Genomic DNA, 22,978 nt, shown 5'->3' with positions numbered 1-22,978 from the left:
TGTATACATGCTAAAATAAATCTTTTTTTTTCAAAAAAGAAATATAACCAAGAACAGCTTCCTAATTTATGTCTCTCATGTAGGCCATGGTATGGAGACACATCTCCTGGCTGCAGCATGTGGTCTTGAGCTTAAGTGGCATAATGGGTTCCTGCAATCTCTTCCATGGGTAGCAGCACAGAGAGACTTCTTCTAGCTGCTGCCTGCAGGCTTGAGAGCTCTGCCAGCATGCTACATGATGGGTTTATGAGTTTTGCTCATGTAGACAGGAAGGGTTAAAGATGCACAGTAAGGACAGATTCAGACCCCAAAAAAGCCTCTAAATGGGTCACAATGTATTAAAAAATGTGTGTAGGCTTGTGAGAGAGAAAAAAGAATATATACAGTCTTTGATGTAAAAAATATAGTTTTAAAATAAAATCCTTAAAAACGAATAGAGTAATAAAAATAAGTCACATAAAATGTAAAATACACAGAGAGTCTAAATACTGTATATTATTGTGTTATCTTTGAACTTTTTGGCTGCTAAGAGACACTGGACAATAAAAACCGATAGACTGAACCAACCTATATATTTTAAAAATAACTTTAAAATTTAAGTTAAAAAATATGTTACTTTGGGTGAAAGGTTATGCTTTTATTTTCACATAAAATAAGAGGCTATGGATTCATTCTTGGGTAAAGAAAATCAGGTTTGATCAGGAAAGACCCCCTAAAATCTTGACTACAGACATGGGAAAATAAACCTAAAGAAACTACAAGACATGCAATGCATATTTTGCCTGCTCAAACACATAAAACAAAGATTCATTGGCTAACTTGTGTACTCTGCGCATTCAATATTTATATTGATACAGATATGTATGTTACCTTTAAAAATTTACGTATTTTCAGAGCAAGGGGACAAGATACCAATAAAGACAGTCCAGGTGACCCAACTTCAAGGTTACTGACTGAGATCATCCAGTCTTACAAAATACTCCAGCTAAGACTAAACAATTATTCTCTTTTCCTCAGGGTTTCTCCAAAGATTGCCAGTGCCCCCAATCAGCAGGAAGTAGTTTAGAAAACTATGTCCACATTTCCAAAATACTGATTATAAATGTTTATTTTCATTTAAGGTGGGTTGGTTATAAATTGTTATTGGTCATGATCAAAAAGGACTAAACAAAAAATAAATGTCTCTTTCTAAAATAACAATAAAATAATAAATGTGAATATACTATAAAAATTATGGGAATGGATGGCTCAGAGGTTAAGGACACTGACTGCCCTTCCAGAGGTCCTGAGTTCAATTCCCAGCAACCACATGGTGGCTCACAACCATCTACAATGAGATATGGTGCCCTCTTCTGACATGGAGGCAGAACACTGTATTGTATATGTAATAAATAAAATCTTTTAAAAAAATAATGGGGAGAAGGGGTAGATTATTGAATCTACTTTAAACCAAAAAACAATAGTTAATCTCAAAATATTTTACATTGATATGGATTTTAGTTTATTGATACAAATTTGTTAATCTTATTATACTGTATGTATATTTCTACTCTTGTTTATGGTATTGTGTTTATACAGCTCAATTAAAAATGTAATATGTAATTTAAAAATACAGATTAATAGTCATTTATAATAGTCAAAATTATAGTCATGTTAGATACATTTCAAAGTCATAAACATAGGTTTAGATAGATAGATGATCTTCAGACTTTTCAAAGACCTACAGAATATGACATTTAATATAGTTAATAACCTAAGGCTTTTTGTGACAATGAGACACATCTGATCCTGGCAGCACCAATATACTTCAGAGAAGAAAATAGGCATTGAAGAAACTCTGTATGGAGTTTTTTTTCTTTATGGCAAAATCTAGTCATAGACAAATAAACTTCCCTTGCCTCAATTGCTGGCAGTCAGTCACTGTTCAAACTGGACCAGTAGGACTCAAGAAAGGTGAATGCCAAACTTTGCCAAGACAAGGTATAACTGTTCTTCAAAATTCTCTGTTTCACAGGATAGTCTATCAGATATGCTAGGCCTGTAGGCCAGAGTTGGATGCCCCAACATTCCAAAGAGGAACTTTGGGTGACTGTCCAGGCAGCCTGATGTTCCTGTCATTAGGTAACATTTCACCTTTCATGGGGTCTTTGACAGAGTTAAAGACTAAATAGTCATAGTTAAAATTTTTCTTAGTTAGGATAAAATGTAAATTAGATACTCACCAAGATAAGATATATAATAGAGTATTTTCTCTAATTTTGCCAAATACAAATGGATTGGATATTGTTACTGTAATTCTTAATAACTGTTTTTGCTATATATAATCTTACTATGTTAAAGTTAAAACCTTCCCTTTTAACTAAACCAAAAGGGGGAAACTCTGTAGATTCTACTCATTATTAATAATAAAGTTGACTGGTCAATAGCAGGGCAGAAAGAGATTGGACAAGGCAGCCTAACAACTGGGAGAATGCTGAGAGAGAAGGGCAGAGTCAGGGCAGTCACAGCTGATGCCAGTCAGCTGCTGAGTAAGCAGGATGTGTAGAAAAGGAGATAACAAGCCACAAGCCAAGTGGCAAAATATAGATTAATAAAAATGGATTAATTTAAATATAAGAGCTAGTTAGTAATAACCTTGTGCCATCAGCTGAGCATTTATAGGTAATGTAAGCCTCTGTGTGGTAATTTGTAAGCACCTCCTAGTATAAGAAAACTCCACCTACATTTTCCCCTCTCCCTTCTTACCTCTAACCCCCCATGCTTCCTCTCTCCCTCGCAAATAGGGAATGGCACTGTTAGGAGGTGTGGCCTTGTTGGAATGGGTGTGGCCTTGTTGGAGGAAGTGTGCTACTGTGGAGGTGGATTTGAGGTCTCATATATACTCATGATGTAGGAGTCCCCTCTGTGTGCTGTGATTAGCATTAATGAATAAAGAAACTGCCTTGGCCTGTTGATAAGGCAGAACTTAGGTAGGCAGGGAAGATGGAACTGAATGCTGGGAGGAAGAAGGGCAGAGTCGGGGAGACGCCATGGAGCCGCTGGAGATAGATGTGCTGGAATTTTGTTGGTAGGCCATGACCTTGTGGTGATATACAGATTAATAGAAATGGGTTAAATTGAGATGTAAGAGTTAGCCAAGAAGAAGATAGAGCTAATGGGCCAAGCAGTGGTTTAATTAATACAGTTTCTGTGTAGTTATTTCGGGGCTAAGCTAGCCAGGCGGCCAGGGTGAACAAGCAGGCCCTCTTCCTACATGCTCAAGCCAAGCACAGTGTCTCAGACTAACTTCCTGTTGTCTGAGGGTCAAGATGTATTAACTCTCAGCTCCTTCTCTGGCTCATGTCTGCCTGCACGCTGCCATGTCCCACAGTGATGATAATGGTCTAAACCTCTGTAACTGTAAGCCCCCACCTCAAATAAATGTTTTCCTTCATAGGAGTTGCCATGGTAATCATGTCTCTTCACAGCAATAGAAATCCTAACTAAGACAGTGGCAAAAACAGCAGACTAAACAGACCATTTTGGAGTGAGAAGTTACCATTGTTATAGAAATACCCATTACCAATTTGCAGAAATAGTGCAGAATGTGCTAGATATTCCCTTCATCCCCCACCCCTCTGTTGTGTAGACAGGCTTCTTCTAGTCTTACTTTGAACTCTGAGACCATGTTCTACAATGGTATTGCTTGAACAGTATGAAATGAGCCCTTCTTTTCAACCCCCCTCCTCTTGGCAAAGCTATCTGAAAGTCCTCATCATGGGTACGGTCATTACAGAACCACAGATACTTTAATGTCATAATGCCATGGGAAGTGTTTGGGAGAGGAGAGGACTAGGAGAGCCTTGGCATGGCAGAGCCTCAGAGAATGGTGAACTCTATGTGCCACCTCCAGATGTCTGCAGTTTAACATCCTGAGAACTGACCAAAGTGTTCCATAGAGGGAGATCTGGTTGGTCTAGGGACAGCTGCAGGTACAGGAGATCCCAATGAATGAGAAAGGTAATGTTTAAATTGGAACACCACATATAAAAATGTGAATGGGTGTCAATGAGTGGCTAAGAAACAGCTTTCCCCAAATCCCTGTGACCACCCAGTATCCCGAGGGGGAGTGAAAGATGGATCGAGCATGCTAGTTTGTTTGTGTACTTTAAAACAACCAAAGATTTTATGGCTAAGCTCTTCTATGCTTCAACACTCCTTTTCCTGAGATTTTATTACATAGGAACCTAGATTCCATTTTCCTGCTCTGCAGTCTGGAGATGAGGTAAGCAAAGCAGGTCAAAAGACCAAACCTCTGAATGACATGAGCCATCCTGACTGTCTGAAATGGGCCACGAGCTCATCGTGAGCAGTAGGCCTGGAGTTTGATTGTTCTACCTGCTTGTGCATGTTTGAATCCAGCTCCAGCCCCAGCCCCTGACCCCATCTGAGCTTACTTGTGCACTTTGATTTCCGTAACTGGCTTCAGACTGCTACTAGAAAGCCTTGGCTTTACCACGTTCCCTTCCTGGACATCTTCCGGCTCTTTCTTCTTCTTCTTGCCAAAAAAGCTCTTAAAGGCTTTAAACTTGGATTTCTTCTTTCCTGGAAATGAGAAATGGCCATGAGGCTGAGCGCAGCAGAAGAGTGAAGGTAGGGAAGCGGCAGGAAGAGGCCTATGGTCTCAGGTGCCTTGAAGATTTTACCTCTGGTACCCACCATACCATTCATGTGTTTGTGACATCCTTAGAAATTCAATAAGCAGGTATCTGGATTGCTGTGGGAAGGAACAACCCAGGACACAGCTTGTGGGGTCTTAAGGTAGCCTCAATCCCGGCCAATACTCACAAAGTACCAATTTGCTTGTTAATTTCAATGACTGAGAAAGCTCATCTACATTTTATTTTTTTAGCTTTCATCCTTCTTGATTTTATTTTATTTAAATTTGTGGAAGGGAAGACCCAGGATGTATGTATGTGTATATATATATATATATATATGTGTGTGTGTGTGTGTGTGTGTGTGTGTGTGTGTGTATATATATATATATATATATCAGCTGGCCTTGAAATTGTGATCTTCCTGCCTGAAGCTCCCTAGTGCTGATATTACAGGCCTGTGATACTCACCCTCAGATATGACCTCATCTTTATTCCTCTAATTGCTCAAATCTAGGAAATTGTAGGGATTTTCAGAAAGCACAGGGTCTTACTCTGTAAGCCAGGGTGGCCTCAAACTTAGGTTCTTCCTGCCTGTACAGCCAGAGGGCTGGTATAACAACACATGTATCAAATCTAGAAAAGTGGGGAGGATAAGAACAAAACAAAACAAGAGCAAAAAAATAAATAAATAAAAATAAAATAAAAAAAATAAAAAGCAAACAAACAAAAGCCTGTAGGTCAAACTGGTCAAAAACTCTCGATCCTCCTGTCTCAGCACCCCATGCTGTTATTGCAGGTCTGGGCCACCACCCAGACCTGACGTTGTCTTTTAATGTTTCAATTTTGTAAATGTGGGAAATTCTAGAGGTTAAAAAAAAATACAGATCTCAAACTTTCAATTCTACTGCCTCCACACCCCAAGTCTTGGTATTGCAGGCCTGTAATAAATAAAACCACCTAGGCCTTGTCTTCTCTTTTAAACTAATTTCTTAAATCTATAAAATTGAGGGGGTTTTAAAAATGGGACCTCACTATGTGGTAGAGGCCAGCCCCATTAAGGGCCTCGGTCGTGGAGGGGCGGGGCCATAGAAGATGAAAGCTGGGTCTGGGGGCGGGGCTTAGGGAGATAAGATGGGGAGGTAGTGCGTGCTGAGGGTGGACTCCGGTGGCTGAGGAGAAGGGACTAAGGGAGGTGTGACCAAGCAGGGGCGGAGCCTGGAGCAGAGGCGCTTGGGGAGAGCTGGGCCTACTTAAGGGCATGGTCTGAAATGGGTGGGGCTCTTGATTCCCCTGTGTCCGAACTTAAGTTCTGGTATCGCAGGCCTGTGCCACCACTCTAGGCATTGCCTTCTCTTTCGATATTCTATTTTTTTTAAAAAAAAATGATATTGTGAGGTGTTTTAAGGTCCCAATATGTAGCCTACACTAACTTCGCACCTTTGATCCTTTGGCCTCCACACCATAAGTGCTGTTATTACAGGCCTATGACACCTATGGAGGCTTGACCTGCTCTTTTAATCTTCTGATGTCTTAAATCTAGGGAATTGTGTGTGCATGTTTCTTTTCTAGAAAGGATTCTCTTTGTACCTAGGTTGTCCTTAAATTCCATCCTCTGCCTTCTACACCCTCAGGGATGATATTACAGGCCTGTGCCACCATCCCAGGCTTGACTATCTCTTTTAACCTTTTAAATACTTAAATTTAGGAAAGTGTGGGGATTAAAGCAACAGGGGCTCATTCTATAGCCCTCACTTTTGGGATTCTCTTACCTCCACACCCAGAGGAATACCACCTCAATCCTAGCCTTATTTTTTACTGTTTAATTTCTTTAATCTAGAAATATGTGGTGGTTAAAAAAAAAACTGAGCCTTGCAGGGCAGTGGTGGCGCACACCTTTAATCCCAGCACTCAGGAGGCAGAGGCAGGTGGATCTCTGAGTTCGAGGCCAGCCTGGTCTACAGAGAGAGTTTCAGGACTGCTGGCTCCATAGCTACAGAGAAACCCTGTCTCAAAAAAAACAAAAACAAACCAGCCAAACAAAGAAAAACCGAGGTTTGCTCTATAGCCCAGGCTATCCTCAACCTCTTGATCTTTGTCCCTCCACATACGGAGTTCGGTATTATAGGAGTTTGCTACGACCCCAGGCTTGACTGTGCCCTTGTTGATGCATTATAGGCCACCACTATAGGCTAGGCTTCCTCTTTTAGTCTTTTAATATTTAAATCTTAGAAATTGTGGTAGTTTAAAAACCAAGGTCTCACACTGTAGCCCAGGTTGGCCTGGAACTCACAATCCTCCTGCTTCCATATCACTGAGTTCTGGCATCGCTGTCCTGTGCCACCACCAAGGTTCTTATTTAAGTTTCTAGTTTCTTACATCAAAGTTGTGAGGAAAAAAAAAACATGGTCTCACTATGTGGATGAGGCTAGCCTCAAAACTCTTCACCCTCCTGCCTCCACCTCAAAATCCTGGTATTCTAGGCCTACACTATCAATCTCTTAATCTTTTAAATTTGTAAATCTATGAAACTGTGAGTTTTTTAAGGATTTTGATGTGTAGCCTCGGCTGTCCTCAGACTGTTGATCCATCCACTTGCTGTAATCAAGAGTACTGGGGTGCAGCTGAGTGCCTCTACCTCAGACTTCGCTTTCTTTTTCAATCATCTGATTTTTTTTTAAATTTAGGAAACTGTACAGTTTAAAAAAAACAGGGTCTCACTTCACAGATGAGGGGAGCTTCAAACCCACCATCTTCCTGCCTCTATGCCCTGAGTGCTGGGACTATAGTACTAAGGTAATGTGCAGTTCTAATTGGTGCAATCATAATTGTGGTTTTATCCTAGACAATGCTTCACAGTTAGCCCCTTGTAGGGAAATGCCCTGGTGTGCACACTTCACCTGTTGGTGCAGTGGAAACACCCCTACTATGGCCATGTTGAATCAGTTTCTGAAACCAGCTTGAACCAGTTTGAGCCAGCCTAAGCCAGACTGAGCCAGCTCCAACCCACCAATCACATTAGTGTGCAGGCCCTTAAGGAAGAGTTGGGCTAAGCAGGAAAGAACCTGCTACATTCCAGCCATTAGAAGCATTAGCATCTGCTTTCAAAACCGGAGAACCGGGGCTGGAGAGGTGGCTCAGAGGTTAAGAGCACTGGCTGCTCTTCCAGAGGTCCTGAGTTCAATTCCCAGCAACCACATGGGGGCTCACAGACATTTATGAGATCTGGTGGCCTCTTCTGGCAGGCAGGCATACATGCAGGCAGAACATCAGAACATTGTATACATAATAAAGAAATAAATTTAAAAAAAAAACAAAACCGGAGGACCAAAACTGACTTTCTGAATGTTCACCATGCCTAGAAATACAGAGCCTACTGCCCCTCTCCCCCTTGCTTCAGAATCCAGGAACGGATGCCAGGAAAGCTAAGCTAGATGTTTCAGAGTTCTTACAAAGCAACAAAGACAAGATAGATGCAGCCACAGCGGATAGCTCCATTTGCCACACAACCAGTGAACGTGGGATAGCTGAGTACCAATAAGTGGTTAAGGCTGCAAAACCGAGCTTGCCAAGTGTAATCATGAGCAGAGCAGACCAAATCACACTCTCACATGCTTTATCCTTCTGACTTAACAGGATGACTTGTGTACTAGCATTCGGTATGCACTGATTCCAGTTTTCACCCATTCTGCACTCTTTGGAGGGAAGCAGCAACTTCTTTTCCCAGAAGGATTCAAAATACTTTAAACGATGCGATGCGTGTCTCTTTCCACTAGAGGCACTAGAGGACAAAGAATGTTTCCATCGTACCTTTGGGGGGTCTAATTGCTGTGAGCATGGGGTTTGCATAGCTTTGCTAGCAGGGATTTGGGGCAACACAAAGAGGCCAAACTGGCAAACAAGGTGTGTTGGTTGCTCACTGATCCTGAACAGTGGTGTGGAAGCAGGGCACTAGCTTAGACAGCAACCAGCTGCTAGACACACACTTGTGAAGTCCTAATACAGTCAAAGAGGTTTGCCAGATGTTTGAGTATATAAAGATGCTTTTTCAAGTTTTCTTTTTGTAAGGATTTCCTTTAACTTGCCAGAAAATGAGCCACACAATTCTTGTTTTCAAAAGCCACTAAAAATATAAAGGGTAGTTAGGCAGGTAAGGGGTAAAAACTTTATGCCCTGGAGTATTAAGTCACCTATATGCCTTTAACTCATGTCACCACAAGGTGTCACTATTACAGCCAGAAAACACTGGTGACAACTGAGAGTGACAGCTATCTAGCTTTCTCCAACAAAGCCATTGATTTCCAAACAACAAGCAACCTTCAGTATCATTTCTCAACAAAGCCTGAATGAACGTGTCACGTGCCATGGAACATCCCTTTAAAGGCTGCTCCATGCCACCTGCAGAAGGAATCATAAACCCAGTGAAGCAATTGTCGCTGCTGCTCCCTGTGTTTGTTTATCCACCATGTACATGGGCAATCCGTTCCATCTGGGTTGAACACAGCTTTAAAATTCATAATATAAAATGACAACCTTTTTCTCTTGCTTTGATCCTTGGGAAATAAACACAGACAGACAGACAGACACGCATACACACACACACACACACACACACACACACACACACACACCTAACTTTTCCTACCTTCCATCTCCAAATGGCCTTTTTGTTTTTTTTTAATTAATGTTTTGAAAATTCTAGAGAACAGAGCAAAAGAATTTCTCGCTATCCACCCTTCATCAAGATTAGCACACTGCTGCCCTTGCCCGTAGGAATCAGTCTCAGTCAGCTGATAACTTAGTTGGGTCTGCTTTGGTGAGTAGGCATTCTGCTCATCCCTTCATCCATCCATTCACTCATTCATCCCTGCCTCCATTTCATAAATATTCTGGGGTGCCTAAACTCTCTGAGACCCTGCTAACCAGAGCTCGAGAGCACTCACAAGTCCAGTAAGCTCACCTCCCCACAGGAAGCCATGAGGAGTTCTAGATAGACAGTCTTCTACGCCATACATGACTGAAGAAAACTCAGCAAATAAATTAAAAAAAAACCCAATTGGCTATTACATTTGTTTCTATCTTTAAAGTAAATTTTCGCTTTGTGTCTCACAGTTCCATTTAAATATACTTTTGGAAGAGAAATAGTAATGGGGAGACCATATTAAAATTGAGATACATACATATATAAAAACTTGACAATGAAAAACATTTTTATATAATTAATATACACTAATAACAGAAAGAAATTCATAAGCAGTCTTTGTGATTTATCTCTCCGTTTCTATCTTTCCTCTCAGGTTCATCTGTCACTCATAGATAGCACCACAGCTTAGTCCATGAATACATATTTGAAGAAAGTTTGCAAATGACATGTTTTTTACTTTTTAATTTAATATTTTTATTTTTTAATTAGCACACATAGGTTTCATTGTGACATTTTCAAGTAAGGTTTTTGTTGTTGTTGTTGTTGGCTTCTCCTCCCATTTCCTCACCCCATGCTACTGTTCCCGCCCTCTTCCACTCCCAGCAACCTGGTGGCTGTGTTCCTCTGCAGGCCTCTTCCCTTCCTCAAGGCCTCTTCCACAGTTCCCAGCATGGTGGCCCGTTCGGCACTCACACCCACATATGCATAAACATTAACAGCTAGGATACGCATAGGAGCCGGTTCATGCTCTGAACTTAGATGCTTGTGGTGGCCTCTTTTGTTTCTATCCCCTTTACTCCTCGTTACAGTTCCCTCCCTAGGCTGAGTCTGAATTACTATCTGCAATGAAATCCTAATGAAATTCATGATGCTATGGTTCCGTTCTGTTTTTTATTTCTAAATAAACAGAACTACTTCTACCTTAGTGAGTAGCAGCGGCTGCAAAGGTTTTAGGCTTTGTTGCTCCTCCCCTCCCATGCCCCACCCTCCTCTCTGCTGCTCCACTTCCTAGGCCTAGTAGCCTCCATCTTGCTTTTGTGTCATGTAGATTCTATTGTTTTTGTCTTCCTCACCCCTCCTTTAAAACCCCTTTTCCCTTCTATCCCCCTCTATTGGTCCCCTTTCTGATGGCACTGGGCTTTTTCCTGATGACGGTACACAGTGAATCCAGCATTGGTCATTAATTAAGATTTTATCGGGTGACTTACCCTCATCTTCCAAACCTTCCATGCTGCTGGACACTTCACTTAAAGACTCAGCCATGGTAAACTCACTAAAAAAATGCAGAATATAAGAGGAAAAGATGATTCCTTCAATGTATAGGATACAGTAAAAATCATATTGCCTTAAGTTATTTTCTTTAACTATTTAAGAAAAAAATACCAAAGTAATTACCACTAGAGGTAGATATCATCCCTTAAAATGACAGTAATCCCAATAATAGAAGACGCAAATGCATGGATTTATAAGTTAGCTTGCCTAGGGCTGCAGGGTCGGGGGGGTAGTGTTTGGGATTGATGAATGGGGACTCACTGTGACACTTGTGGCCATCTTAGTGAACATGGCAATACTTCTCAGCACTCACACCACACAGAGGGGAAGAAACTATGTCTGAACTTCAGAAGCCCCTGGCAAAGGTGCCTGTTGCATACGATGCCAGGCCCTCTTAGTCTCACACTGTCCTTGCTTCACCATCCCCAGTGGTAGAATGAAGGAGAGTCAATAAAGAGAAATTGACAAAAGACAAAGGAGGAGCAAAGACAAAGGGGTATTTTAACTCTCCTGCAACTCGGTGTCACTATGAGAAGCAATTCCATTTAAACCCCAGAGTTCAGTCTGAATTTTTTTCCTGGAATACATGCCTCATTTCCCCCAACTGATCCTAAATGCCCCACGACATCACCAGCAATCACTTATCTCAGGCGGGTCCATGGACCATCTCCACTCGTCACCAAGCCCAAAATCAAGGCACAATGAATAAACCTCCCCTTTACTGCAAGTCGTTCCCTGTCCCCTCCACATCTTCTGCGGGACAAAATCCCTGAGTTGTCTCTACTCACTTGTTCTGCGGCTTCACTCAGACTTCTCCATGCTCGTCCCAGCGAGGACTCCAAAACCGCCTGCCTTGCTCGGCCCCGGGAACAGAACTGCTCTGCCCAGAGCCAGCCTTCCCACAGTATCTCTCTCTCTCCTGCTCTCCCTTTTAAAACATTTGTATCAGTTGCTGTGCAGAACATCACACTCCCCGAATTTTCCTCTTTCTTTATTGGCTGGTCCTTCCCAGGTTCCTCTAACGGCCCATTCTCCTAGCCCTGATTTTGAAACATAGCATTCGGGCTTTGTCCTTGGCCCTCTTCTTTATCAACAATAAAGTCCTGGCCCAACAAACATGAACAGAAACACAATTGTCCACCATATGCACAATTAAAAATTCCCTAGCAGCACCACTTTAAAAAGGAGCAACCCTGAAAAAAGGTGAAATTATTTTTGATAAGGTATTTTATTGAATCTGATTAAAATAAAATATCAGTTCAACGTGGAATCGCTGTAAAATATGAACAGTGTGTTTGCATTTTTCTTGTCACACTAAACTGCCATACGAGTTGCATTAGCTCCTTTCTCTGTTTAAACTTAGTCACCAAGTGTCTGCTGCATAAAGGGTAAAACCCTAACTTTCTACACTTTCGGGGTGGCCCCTTGCCCTTCATATCCCAGTAGCCTCCTGTACTCTCATCCCCAAGTTGTGGTGTCCTAGAACCATTCATTCCCTAAACATACTGTGTTATTTTGCTTTATCTGAACTATGCACAGCCTGTCCGTTATGCCTGGAATGCCATCTTCCCAAATGCCCATACCTTTAAGTTCCCTCTTGTTCTTGGTGACTCAAACAGCCATGTCTATCCCATCCTGCTCTTGGCTCTTTGCACATACATCTTCCATAACCAGCATCACCTGGTGGTCAGGGACAGCATTTTGCTTAGCTAAGTAGCATCATTGCCTAGGAGCACTCTGCGTACAAGATACTCACTACAAGTGGTTAGATCCCAAGCTTTGCAATCCCAGTATGCATGCCCTGTTTTTCCCTCCCCTTGGTTATGGGTGGGCCTAACCTAACTATGTGAGCCCAGTAAAAGAGGGTCTAGATGTTAGATACACACATCTGAGATTTGAGGCTGTAGCAGATGCTTTTGTTGGCCTTGACGAAACAAATTGTCATGGTGTAAAGACCACAAAGGCAGAGACCATCTGGCAGCTGGGTGTTCTCTGTCTTGTAGCTGAGAGCAACCTTTGGTTAACAGCCATCAAGAAACCTCATGGTGGTGCATGTCTGTAATACATGCACTCAGAAGGCTGAGGCAGGAGGATGACTTGGGCTCAGAAGTTTGGGCTAGCTTCAGTATTAGGGTTTGGATATGAAGTGTTTTCTCAAAGGCATTGTTGAAGAGCAGCTGGTGGAGATAATCATCGAGATGATTTTCTGGGCATGGTAATGTACTCCTTTAATCCCAGCACATGGGAGGCAGAGGCAGGAGGATGTCTGTGAGTTCAAGGCGAGTCACTATGGTCTACATACGGAGTTTCTGGATTGCATAGGCGAACCTATAAATAAACAAAAGTAACTCGAGAGCTTTGACTTAATAAATAAATTCACCCACTGAATTTTGTAATTTGCTGGTATTGGTGAGAGGTGATTGAAACTTGGAGACAAAGTCTGGATGAGGATATTACTGAGAACATGTGTTACAGGCACTGTCCCCAAACTCCCCACTAGCCTTCACTTCTGTTTCAAGCAGGGTGTGCCTGATATTTTTTTTTTGTTTTATTAGTTTTTGTCATAGTTCCTGCTGTTACAGATCCTGACAGTCAATAATACATTAGTTGAGAGAACTGAACCTCTTCAAAAAGTGGGGCAGGAACAGAGGTAGAAGAAAGAAAAGTGGATGTTGGCGTGGGCTATGAATTTCTCTTAGCTGGTCGGACTCTGTGTGGTTTGACTCAATTCATCCCTGTCCTTACAACTCCAGAGGCACCAGGGAGGGGAGTCGGCAACAGGGACTCGGGGGGGTGGGGGAGACACCGAAAGCCACTCCCTGGACCTTGGATATAGAGTCAGGAAGCAAAGATGAGAAACCAGGCCCCAAGAGCGTGCTCTCGTCCCACGCTGGATCACCCGTACCCCTTGTGACAGCAACTCGTAACTTTTTGGTTTCTTCTTGAGAACCTTTAGTCTGTACTGTGTGGGTTGGAAGACACAATCTGCCGGTCACCCCATGCTCTCAACAAAGAGAATAGTCTTTGTTCTCTCAGTTGTGTCTCGCATGAAATAGAGCAGCCTCTTAACAGGGAGGAGCTGGCCTAAGGAGAGGCCATTCTGTTATCCTTGGTGGGTGTACACTCAATGAAATAACAATGCCTCCCAGAAAATGAGACCCCTGAAGAGTCTCAGTTAGGCTGACAATTGCAAGCCTTCTGATCTCCTTAGATCTTAAATGCATAGGCATCCCTTTGACTGTGCAAAGAAGCAGCTGCTACCTCACCCATGAGCAGAATCATCCGAAGGCACTCTGGCAGGAACCTGGAGGCAGCAGCTGATGCCCAAACAATGAAGAAGTGCTGCTTACTGCCTTTTTCCTCCTGGATTGTCGAGATTATTTTAAATATCTCCTGAAATGCTAGCCTGGTGGGCACGGATTGCTTTAGTTTCTACTTGTCTTTAAATGTCTTTATTTCTCCATAGTTTTTTTTAGTTTTTAAGATTTATTTACCTATCTTTTTTTTAAAAAAAATGATTTAATGTGTCTGAGTGCTTAACCTGGGATGTATGTCTAGGCACCATGTGCATGCAGTACCCATCGAGGCCAGAAGAAGCTGTCAGAGCCCGTAGAAATGGAGTCATAGACTGTTGTGAGCCACCACGTAGCTGCTGGGAATCAAACCTGGTTCCTCTGGAAGAGCAACCAGTGCTCTAAAGTGCTCTGAGACATCTCTCCAGCCCCTCTCCACACATTTTTAAAGACAAGGTTACTGGATTTATCAATCTTAAATAACAGTTATTTGCTTTCAGGGCTTTGGCATCTACCATGCTAAGTGTTTCAGGCTGTGAGTTTTCTGCTGGATGCACTTACGATGCTCTGATATCTTTCCTCTTTAAGTGCTTGGCATTTTTTTCTCTTACAGCTTTTGATAATATTTCTTTGTTTTGTGACTTTGATATCTTGACTTCAATCTTAAGTTATGGAGAAACTCTCCTCTAGTCCTGTCTATCTGGGACTCTAAATTCCTTCTGTGCTTCTGTGTCCACCCTTCTATGCCTGATATTTTTTTTCTGCTGCTTGGTTTAATCTATTTGTGATGCTTTCCACTGTATTTTTTTTGATTCATTAAGTTTTTCATTTCTACTTGGCTATACTACTCCCAAAAAATACCCCAAAGAGTCTACATCTTACTGCAGAGTTTCTGGCACGTCCATGTTTACTGAGGCCAGATTAATAATAGTAAGGAAATAGAAAACAGTTTAAATATTAACTTAATTATCAACTTGATAGACTCTAGAATCACCTGGGTGAACTTCTAGGCCCTCCTAGGGGGAATTAAATTCATTACAGTCAGCGATGTGAGAAGACCCATCTTAACTGTGGGTAGGACTATTCCCTGAGCAAAGGATTTCGCAGTGTATGAAATGGAAAAAGCAAAACAAGCAGCATGCGTGCATGCATGCGTTCATTTCTATTTTCTAATTATGGATGGTATGTGACCAGCTGCATCATTCAAATGAAGCATGATAACAAGATTCAAAGAAACAAATAAATGGTTTAAGGAATTTTAAGAGAAAATGAACAGCAGAATGAAGTAAGAAAGACAATGCAGGACATTAAAACAGAATTCAGCAAGGAGGTAAAAAATATTAAGGAAACTTGAAACTGAAACAATGCTGAAAATAAAAACTTTTAGTAAGTCAAACAAAACACTCCGTAGAAAGTCTTACCATAGAATGAATGGGGGTGATGAAATATCAGAGTACAGAGGCAAGGTAAAGGAATTGGTATGCTCTATCAAAGATGACAATAAATATTTTAAAACACATACATTGAAATGGAAGATATTTGAGACACCTTGAAATGACCAAATCAACAAATTCTAGACACAGAAGCGCTCCATGCAAAAGGTATGGAAAATCTTTTCTTTACAACCACAGCAAAAATTTCCCCATGTCATGGGAAGCCTGCCCCTTTCTGGATGGAGATAGAGGAGGAGTGGATGTGGGTGTGGAGGTAGAGGGGAGTTGGGGGAGGGGCTGGGAGGAGAGGAGGGAGGGGAAACTGTGATCATGATGTAAAATAAATAAATTTTTGAAATAATAAACTGCTCAAAAATTCTCCATGTCTAGAAAAAGTGAACAACAAATAGGTAGAGACAGAAAAGAACAAAGAAAGAACATTGAGAACTGCAAGAAAGAAAAAAAAAACACCAAGTGGCGTACAAAGGCAGGTCCAATGGAATAACTGATTTATAAATAAATAAATAAATACTAAAAGCCAGGAAGACATAAAAAGATGTAATTCAAGTTCTGAAAGGTCATCACTGCCAGCCAAAGCTATTATATCAGCAAAAACATTTATCATAATGTAAGGAGAGATAAAAATGCCCCATGATAAAAAGCACACTAAAGGGGTTTATGAATACTAAGCCAACTCTGCAGAGGCTTTGGGTGGAAAAGAATGATAAACATTTTAAAGAGCCTACAGGAATGGGATTAAATATTCAACAACGGGATTTTAACAAATGAGAATTAGAAAAACACTAAACACTACAAAATCAACCGTGATAGAGACCATATACATTTTCCCATAATAATTCTGGATGCTAATGATCTCAAATTTCTAATCAAAAGATACAGACTAGCAGATTGGACTTAAAAATAAAAACAGAATCAATTATTTCTTGCCCTTAATAAATACATTTTGCCTTTAAAGATGGATGCTATCTTAGGATGGAAAGATGGAAAAAGGTATTCCAGGCAAATGGAACTGGGAAACAAAATGATGAAACTAATCTAATATCTCACAAAATAGATTTCAAACCAGATCTGATGAAGATACAGAAAGGTCTTTTCATAGTAGTTAAGGGGACAATCCACGAAGATGACTTGCGGTTCTGAACAGTCATTTGGCAGAGGTGCACCACATTCTATAAATAAAATCACACACTAACCATCCTATTTCTGCATTGTGGTGAACGTGTTTGAGAAGGATTAGAATGGTTAAGAGTTGTGGCCTTGCTGGAGAAGGTGTGTCCCTGGGAGTGGGCTTTGAGGTTTCAAAAGATCACACCAGGCCTCTTTCTGCCTGCAGATCAGGATACAATGTTCTCAGCTACTTCTCTAGCACCATGCCTGCCTGCCGCCACACTTCCCACCATCAAGATCATGGAGTAAACCTCTAAAGCTGTAAGCAAGTCACCCATCAAATGCTTTCTTTTAGAAGAGTTGCGTTGGTCGTGGTATCTCTTCATAGCAATGGAGCAGTAATTAAGACACATAACAGATGAACTTAACCAACATCTACACAACAGCCTATCCAAACACCACAGAATACAGAATCTTCTGGGTAACCCACGAAAGTTTCTGTAAACCAGATCCTATTTAAGGACACAAAGAACTTCTCAAAAAATATGGGAAAATTAAAATAACATTTTGCATACTATCTGATCACAGTAGAATACATCTAGAAATCAAAAGCAAGAGAAACCACAGAAAATTCACAAACTCGTGGAGATTATACAGCATATTACTGACTATTAAGTGAATCACTGCAATAGTCAAGAACATTTTAAAATTCCTAGAAATGAATGAAAATGGAGACACAAAATACCAAATCCAAAATCTAGGGATTACAATGGAAGAAGTCTTAAGACATAAGTCCATAAATTTAAATACCTAAATAAAAAATCCAGAGAGGTTTCAAATAAGCAACTTAAAGATGTACCTTAGGGCCTTAGAGAAAAAATCCAAACACAAAAGAAACGGGAAAAGAAACAACTATGGCAGCCTAGAAATTACAGAACTAAAAATGACAGAGCAATATACAGAATCTGTTGAACGAAGAATCGAGTCTTCTTTGAGGTTCCATCTGATCCCAGACTGAATGTCTACCCTAAAGAAAATGGGTAACAAGAAATTTCTTGCCAAGATGTGGGGAAAAGAGAACCCTTATTCACTATTGGTGGAAGTTTGAACTGATGCAGCTACCATGGCAACCTCAGAAAAGCTAAAAATAAAACTATTATGTATACGTCCCAGCCATAACACTCTTATGCATATATGCAAAGATCTGTATGGGGTCGCCAAAGATGGCTGCTAATTGATGGATGGGTCATAAAAATGTGGTCCATATATGCCATGAAATTGATTCTGCTGAAAACAAAAAGGAAAATGTGAAAATTTCAGATAAATGGATGGAAGGGGAAAATATTATACCAAGTGAAGTAAACCAAGTCCCAAAAGACAAATGGGCCATGTTCTCTTTCACGTGTGAATCCCAACTTTAAATTTAAGATCTGTATTTTTAACCTGGAGTGTCTGTGTAGGCCAATATATTAGACAGGGACCAGTAGGGGTGGGAAGGAGAGGCTTTAAGGGGAGAAGGCCAGTAGAACGTATGTGACATGACTAATGCTGTCACGGAATAATGGGGGTGAAAAAGTTTAGGTGAGGATGGGAAGTAAGTTGAGTGTTGGAGGAGGCAATGGACTGGGGGAAGGATTAAACAAAGCCAAACGTGTATAAAAAGCTATATGGAAACCTTTTGGTAAGCTAATTAAAAATACAAATTTAAAAGAGAGATTGAAGGATGCACCCCCAGAAGCCATGTTATTTAAGAAAAATCCCAATGGGATACTTCCTTATGGGTGCAGGTATAGGAGACCCTAAAGGCTTCCAAAGCAATACAAGCCATTGTCATTGCTCTTGGTTTGCCGCTAGAACTGGGCTGTAAGGTCTTGTTGTTGAAGACATGCTGTTGCTTGAGCTTACCTGCAAGTTTCTCCCCTGCCAGCTATTTCTCATAGCTGAGGAAGATGTTATGCAGGCTACTGGGGGAGAAAAGACATTGATGGTCTTCCCTAGATGTGAATCCTATGAGTTAAAATATCAGCCAACCAGGAAAGATGTGCCCACTCCCTCAATAGTGGCATGAGTGTTTTCAAGGCAACCAATCACTTTTTGATTGGATAGGTGTAAGGCACATTCCACAGGAAGATTCAAACATGGTACTATAAACCTGGCCAAAAACTCATGGCTGGTGAAGTCATAGGTCATAGAAGGAAATCTACTATTGTTATTTTGACAATGGGAGTGGTGTCAACGCGATTAGAATATATTGTATGAGAAAAACTTCAATAAAATATTTAAGTAAAAAGAATAAATACAAATGTACAACAAATACTTGAAAGGGTGTTTGGCATTCTTATCCATCATGGAAATGCAAACTAAAATTACTCTAAAATTCCTTCTCACTACAGTCAGAATGGCTAGCATCAGAAAACAAAGGCTGCTAAGACTATGGGGGCGAAGAAGACTTATTCATTGTTGGTGAGAGTATAAACCAGTTGAGTCAGCATGGAAATTAACATGGAGGTTTCTCAAAAGACTAATTCTAGAAATCACATATGACCCAGCTGTACTACTCTTGAATGCACACTCACAGGACTCCGTATCCTCCAACAGAGACACTTGCTCATCTGTGTTTATTGCAGCCTTTTCATAAGAGCAAGGACATTGAATCAGCATAGATGTCTACCAACTGCTGGATAATGAAAACGCAATACACATACACAAGGGAATTTTATTCCACTATAAAGACAAAAAATACATTACAAAATCTGAAAGAAAATGAATTGATCTGAATACAAGTATATGATGTGAGTTATCCCCAAATCAGAAAGCTAAATACCGCAGGTCTGTCACACACAGAGTGTAACTTCCAACCTTCAGGCATGTGTTTATATGGGAGTGAGTGTGTGTAAAGTTCTTGAGACAAAAACTGTCTCAAGGCAGGAAGAAAGAAGAGAGCTGGGCAAGGTGATGGAATAAATGAGGGATGAAGATGAAAAGAAGACCACCAGGAGCCAGAAGGACCCAAGCAAAGATGGGCGGATGGGGAGAGGCCGAGGGAGGCTCAACCAAGGGATAAAAATGCCTTAGTGAAACTTGTTCTGTGTACTAATTAAAATAAATGAACAACAAAATGTGAACCATGAGTCAAATTACTTATGTTAAAAAAATAGAAATGGTAATTGAAGGGAATAAAAGAGGAGTGGGAAAGAAGAATGTAGTTTAAATGAAAAGAGAAACAAGCAGAAGGGATGGAAAGAATATTAGGAAGAGTGGGAGAAAAGAGATACAGACAACCTTTTTCACAATAGAGGAAAACATGTAAGCCTCATTATATAAATGTAAGAAGAGGAATAAAAATAATGTTACTTTAAAAAATAAAATGCAAGCAATAAGAATATGGGAAAATAGAAACCACAAAGACAAAAATAAGAAGAAAAACCCAAAGCCCCAAAACAATGCATTGGCACGGCTTCGTTCTGAATTCGCTAACAGTGGGGCCTGCAGGGAGTCAGTTGAATTTGGTGACTTTTGCACCAGTTCAAGCTGATGCCGAACCCTGAGATGTTGAAGGTCAGTTGCTCCGTGGTATTATAGTTATTGTAGAGGCTGCTTCACATGGACAACATCCAGAATTTTAACCTCTGTCCTAGGTAGGTTCTCACCGACTTCAGAGGAACACACATACACTTATGCTTTGGGTAAGTAATTTCCAAGCCAAGGAATGTCTCCCAAGTGTGCTGGCATGGGGGGGGGTAGGTGGAGCACTGAGATCTGTTACTTTAAGGCCCATGTTAGTGCTTTCTGCTTTCTGTCCCGTTCAGTTTTAAATGCCCAATGGAGTGAGGAGGTTTGAACTTGAGCATTAGAATTCTCCATCATGTGAACAGAAAATTGCACTGTAGAGATGTCCTAGAGTTCAAGTGGCCGGCTGGCCTCTGGCTTGGTACTATCAATCTCCACAGTTACCCCAGGCTTGATTTTTGTTGTCCCCTCACACAATCACAGGGCAGGGAAAGTAGGAGGGTAGCTACTGGGCTGGAGCAGCCCACGGAACTCTCGTTGGGGTCTACTAGTCTCCAAAGCAGCTAAAAGGATGGAGACCTTCATTGCAGGAGCCTCTGGTGGCCTGAAATTCCCAGACTCTGCATCCAGTCTCCCCCGACCCAACCTCAATCCACTAAGTGCCTCATGAAAACCATTAGCCACCCATGGGCAGTGGCAAGTTGCCATCAAGTCCTGATTTGTGATTGTTCTCTGTGATCAGTCTTAAAACAATAGGCTTCCTCTCAAGACAGCACCAAGCCATAGCCTTCTAAGACATGGGGTGAGACAGAATGAATGTCCTCAGCACTGCTGACCAGGGAAGCCAGAGCAGCCACTCACCGGAACCTCTGCTGGAGTGAGGAATCCAGAGCGGTGTGTAGGAGTCTAGTCTTCCTTGCCAGCACCATCCGCCTTACCCTGGGGAAGGTTTCGTACCCATCTTCATGAGCTAGGAAATAACATTTGAAGACAGGAGTGCCCAGGAGGAGCAAGGGAGAGGGGGTTCTATAGTTCTGAGTATGCACTGCTCTTGAAGAGAACCTAAAATCAATTCCCATCCCCCACATTGGGTGGCTCCCAGCCACCTGGAAAGGTAGCTCCCAGGGAACCGTAGCCTTTGGCTTCTTCAGGCCAAAGCAATGGCACATGCTTGCTCACACATAGACCCGAACACACATACATATCATTAAAAACCATAGAACAAATCTTTAAAAGGTATTTCTCCAAGGCACAGAAAAGCTAACTAGACAGACAGATGTTTTCATCCCTAAGATTTACGAGACAGAGAACTACAAGGTGTATTGTCTGCATGCGTCATACAGGGGCCCAGAGGGCAGAGGTGAGGGTGAGGAAGGTTAGAAGTGTGTCCACGATATACCACAAAGCGTGCTTAGTGGGCAGCAAGCAAGCCAGACCAGGATGCTGAGATTTATGTCTGAGTGAGGCTGCAGATGTAAAGGCAGATGTTGGGAGGAGCAACATGAGGAAGTGATCATAGGAAACCTCCATGGACACAGGAGGACTTTCCAGGCATGCGTCACCCCGGCCTACAGGTCACATGTGCCTGAGGACAGGTATGAATACAGCTAAACACAAAACCATACACTTATTTCAATTGTTATGAGAGACTTTTACGATTTTGAAAACTTCATTGCGGTTCGTAGGCAAAAGCTTTGCAGAAGAGAGAGCATTATGTCACAATGCCAAAAGGTCTGGCCCGGGCTGGAGAAATGGCTCAGCCAGGAAAGCACTTGCCTTGCCAGCATTGCGGACCTGAACGTGATCCTTAGAAACCGTATTTTCAAAAGCCAGGTATAACAGAGGGCTCTTATCACCCCAGGGATGGAGATACAGACAGACAGATCTCTGGGGCTCACTGGGCTGCCCGGCTAGCCTACTTGGTGAGCTCCAAATCAATGAAAGGGCCTGTTTCCCAAAACAAGGTAGACAGTGCCCAAGCCAACATGCACACACAGGTGTAGATCCACAGGAACACACACACACACACACACACACACACACACACACACACAGAGAGAGAGAGAGAGAGAGAGAGAAAGAGAGAGAGAGAGAGAGAAGCACGTTTTTAGAACATGCCAGCATAAGAGGCGCTGCTGTGCATGGCTCCATTTAAAGCAACAGTGCTAAAGGAAGCAATGCACCATTTACTACTCAGATCACTCTGTGGGTCAGGTGAACACTGAGACACTAGGGGATCAACATGGGCGAGTTAGAGAAGAGGCAGAGAAAGCAAATGACGGTCACAGATCCTAGGTGGTTCAGAAGATCCTGAGGACTCCAGCCTCGACACTGGGATGGGACTGCCTTCCTCAGATCTTTTGATTCAGAGTCAAGATTGCTGTTGAATTTGACTCATGTTTCTTTGGTTCAGGGTTGGAGCAAAATCGTGAAACTTCTAGAACAGTGTTGGCAGGACAAAGAAGGAGGCAGCAGAGCAATGGATTGGGAAACGGGGCGTTCTGGAGCCCTAGAGCTCCACAGGACAACAACAGAAAAGGGGCTTACTTGAAACATGGCCTAGGACCGGGCAAGGACAGAAGGCAGCTAGTTAGAGAAGGGAGAAAGGTCCAGAACCTTAGACATGGTGGCATGTCTGTAATCCCAGCACCCTGGAAGCTGAAGCAGGAAAGAGGATTTCAAGTTCAAAGCCAGTGTGAGCTGCAATAGAGAAATCTTGTCTTAAAACAAAGGAATAAAGCCAGGCACAGTGGCGTGTGTCTTTAATCCCAGGACTTGGGA

At 41.8% G+C, this 22,978-nt stretch overlaps 1 protein-coding gene across 1 annotated transcript in view; it reads right to left on the bottom strand.

The window, feature by feature from the left end:
- Window positions 1–22,978, bottom strand: part of Kiaa1210 (KIAA1210 ortholog) — a 135,497-nt gene that overhangs the window by 48,413 nt on the left and 64,106 nt on the right. Inside the window, exon 2 of the mRNA XM_026790136.1 lies at window positions 4,437–4,584. Coding sequence (XP_026645937.1) covers window positions 4,437–4,584 — 148 coding nt within the window. The remainder of the gene's footprint in view (window positions 1–4,436; window positions 4,585–22,978) is intronic.

Source organism: Microtus ochrogaster, unplaced genomic scaffold (genome assembly GCF_000317375.1).
Source record: "Microtus ochrogaster isolate Prairie Vole_2 unplaced genomic scaffold, MicOch1.0 UNK42, whole genome shotgun sequence".
NCBI lineage: Eukaryota > Metazoa > Chordata > Mammalia > Rodentia > Cricetidae > Microtus > Microtus ochrogaster.
The sequence above is the reverse complement of the archived record's forward strand: the minus strand, read 5'-3'. Positions and strand labels throughout refer to the sequence as shown.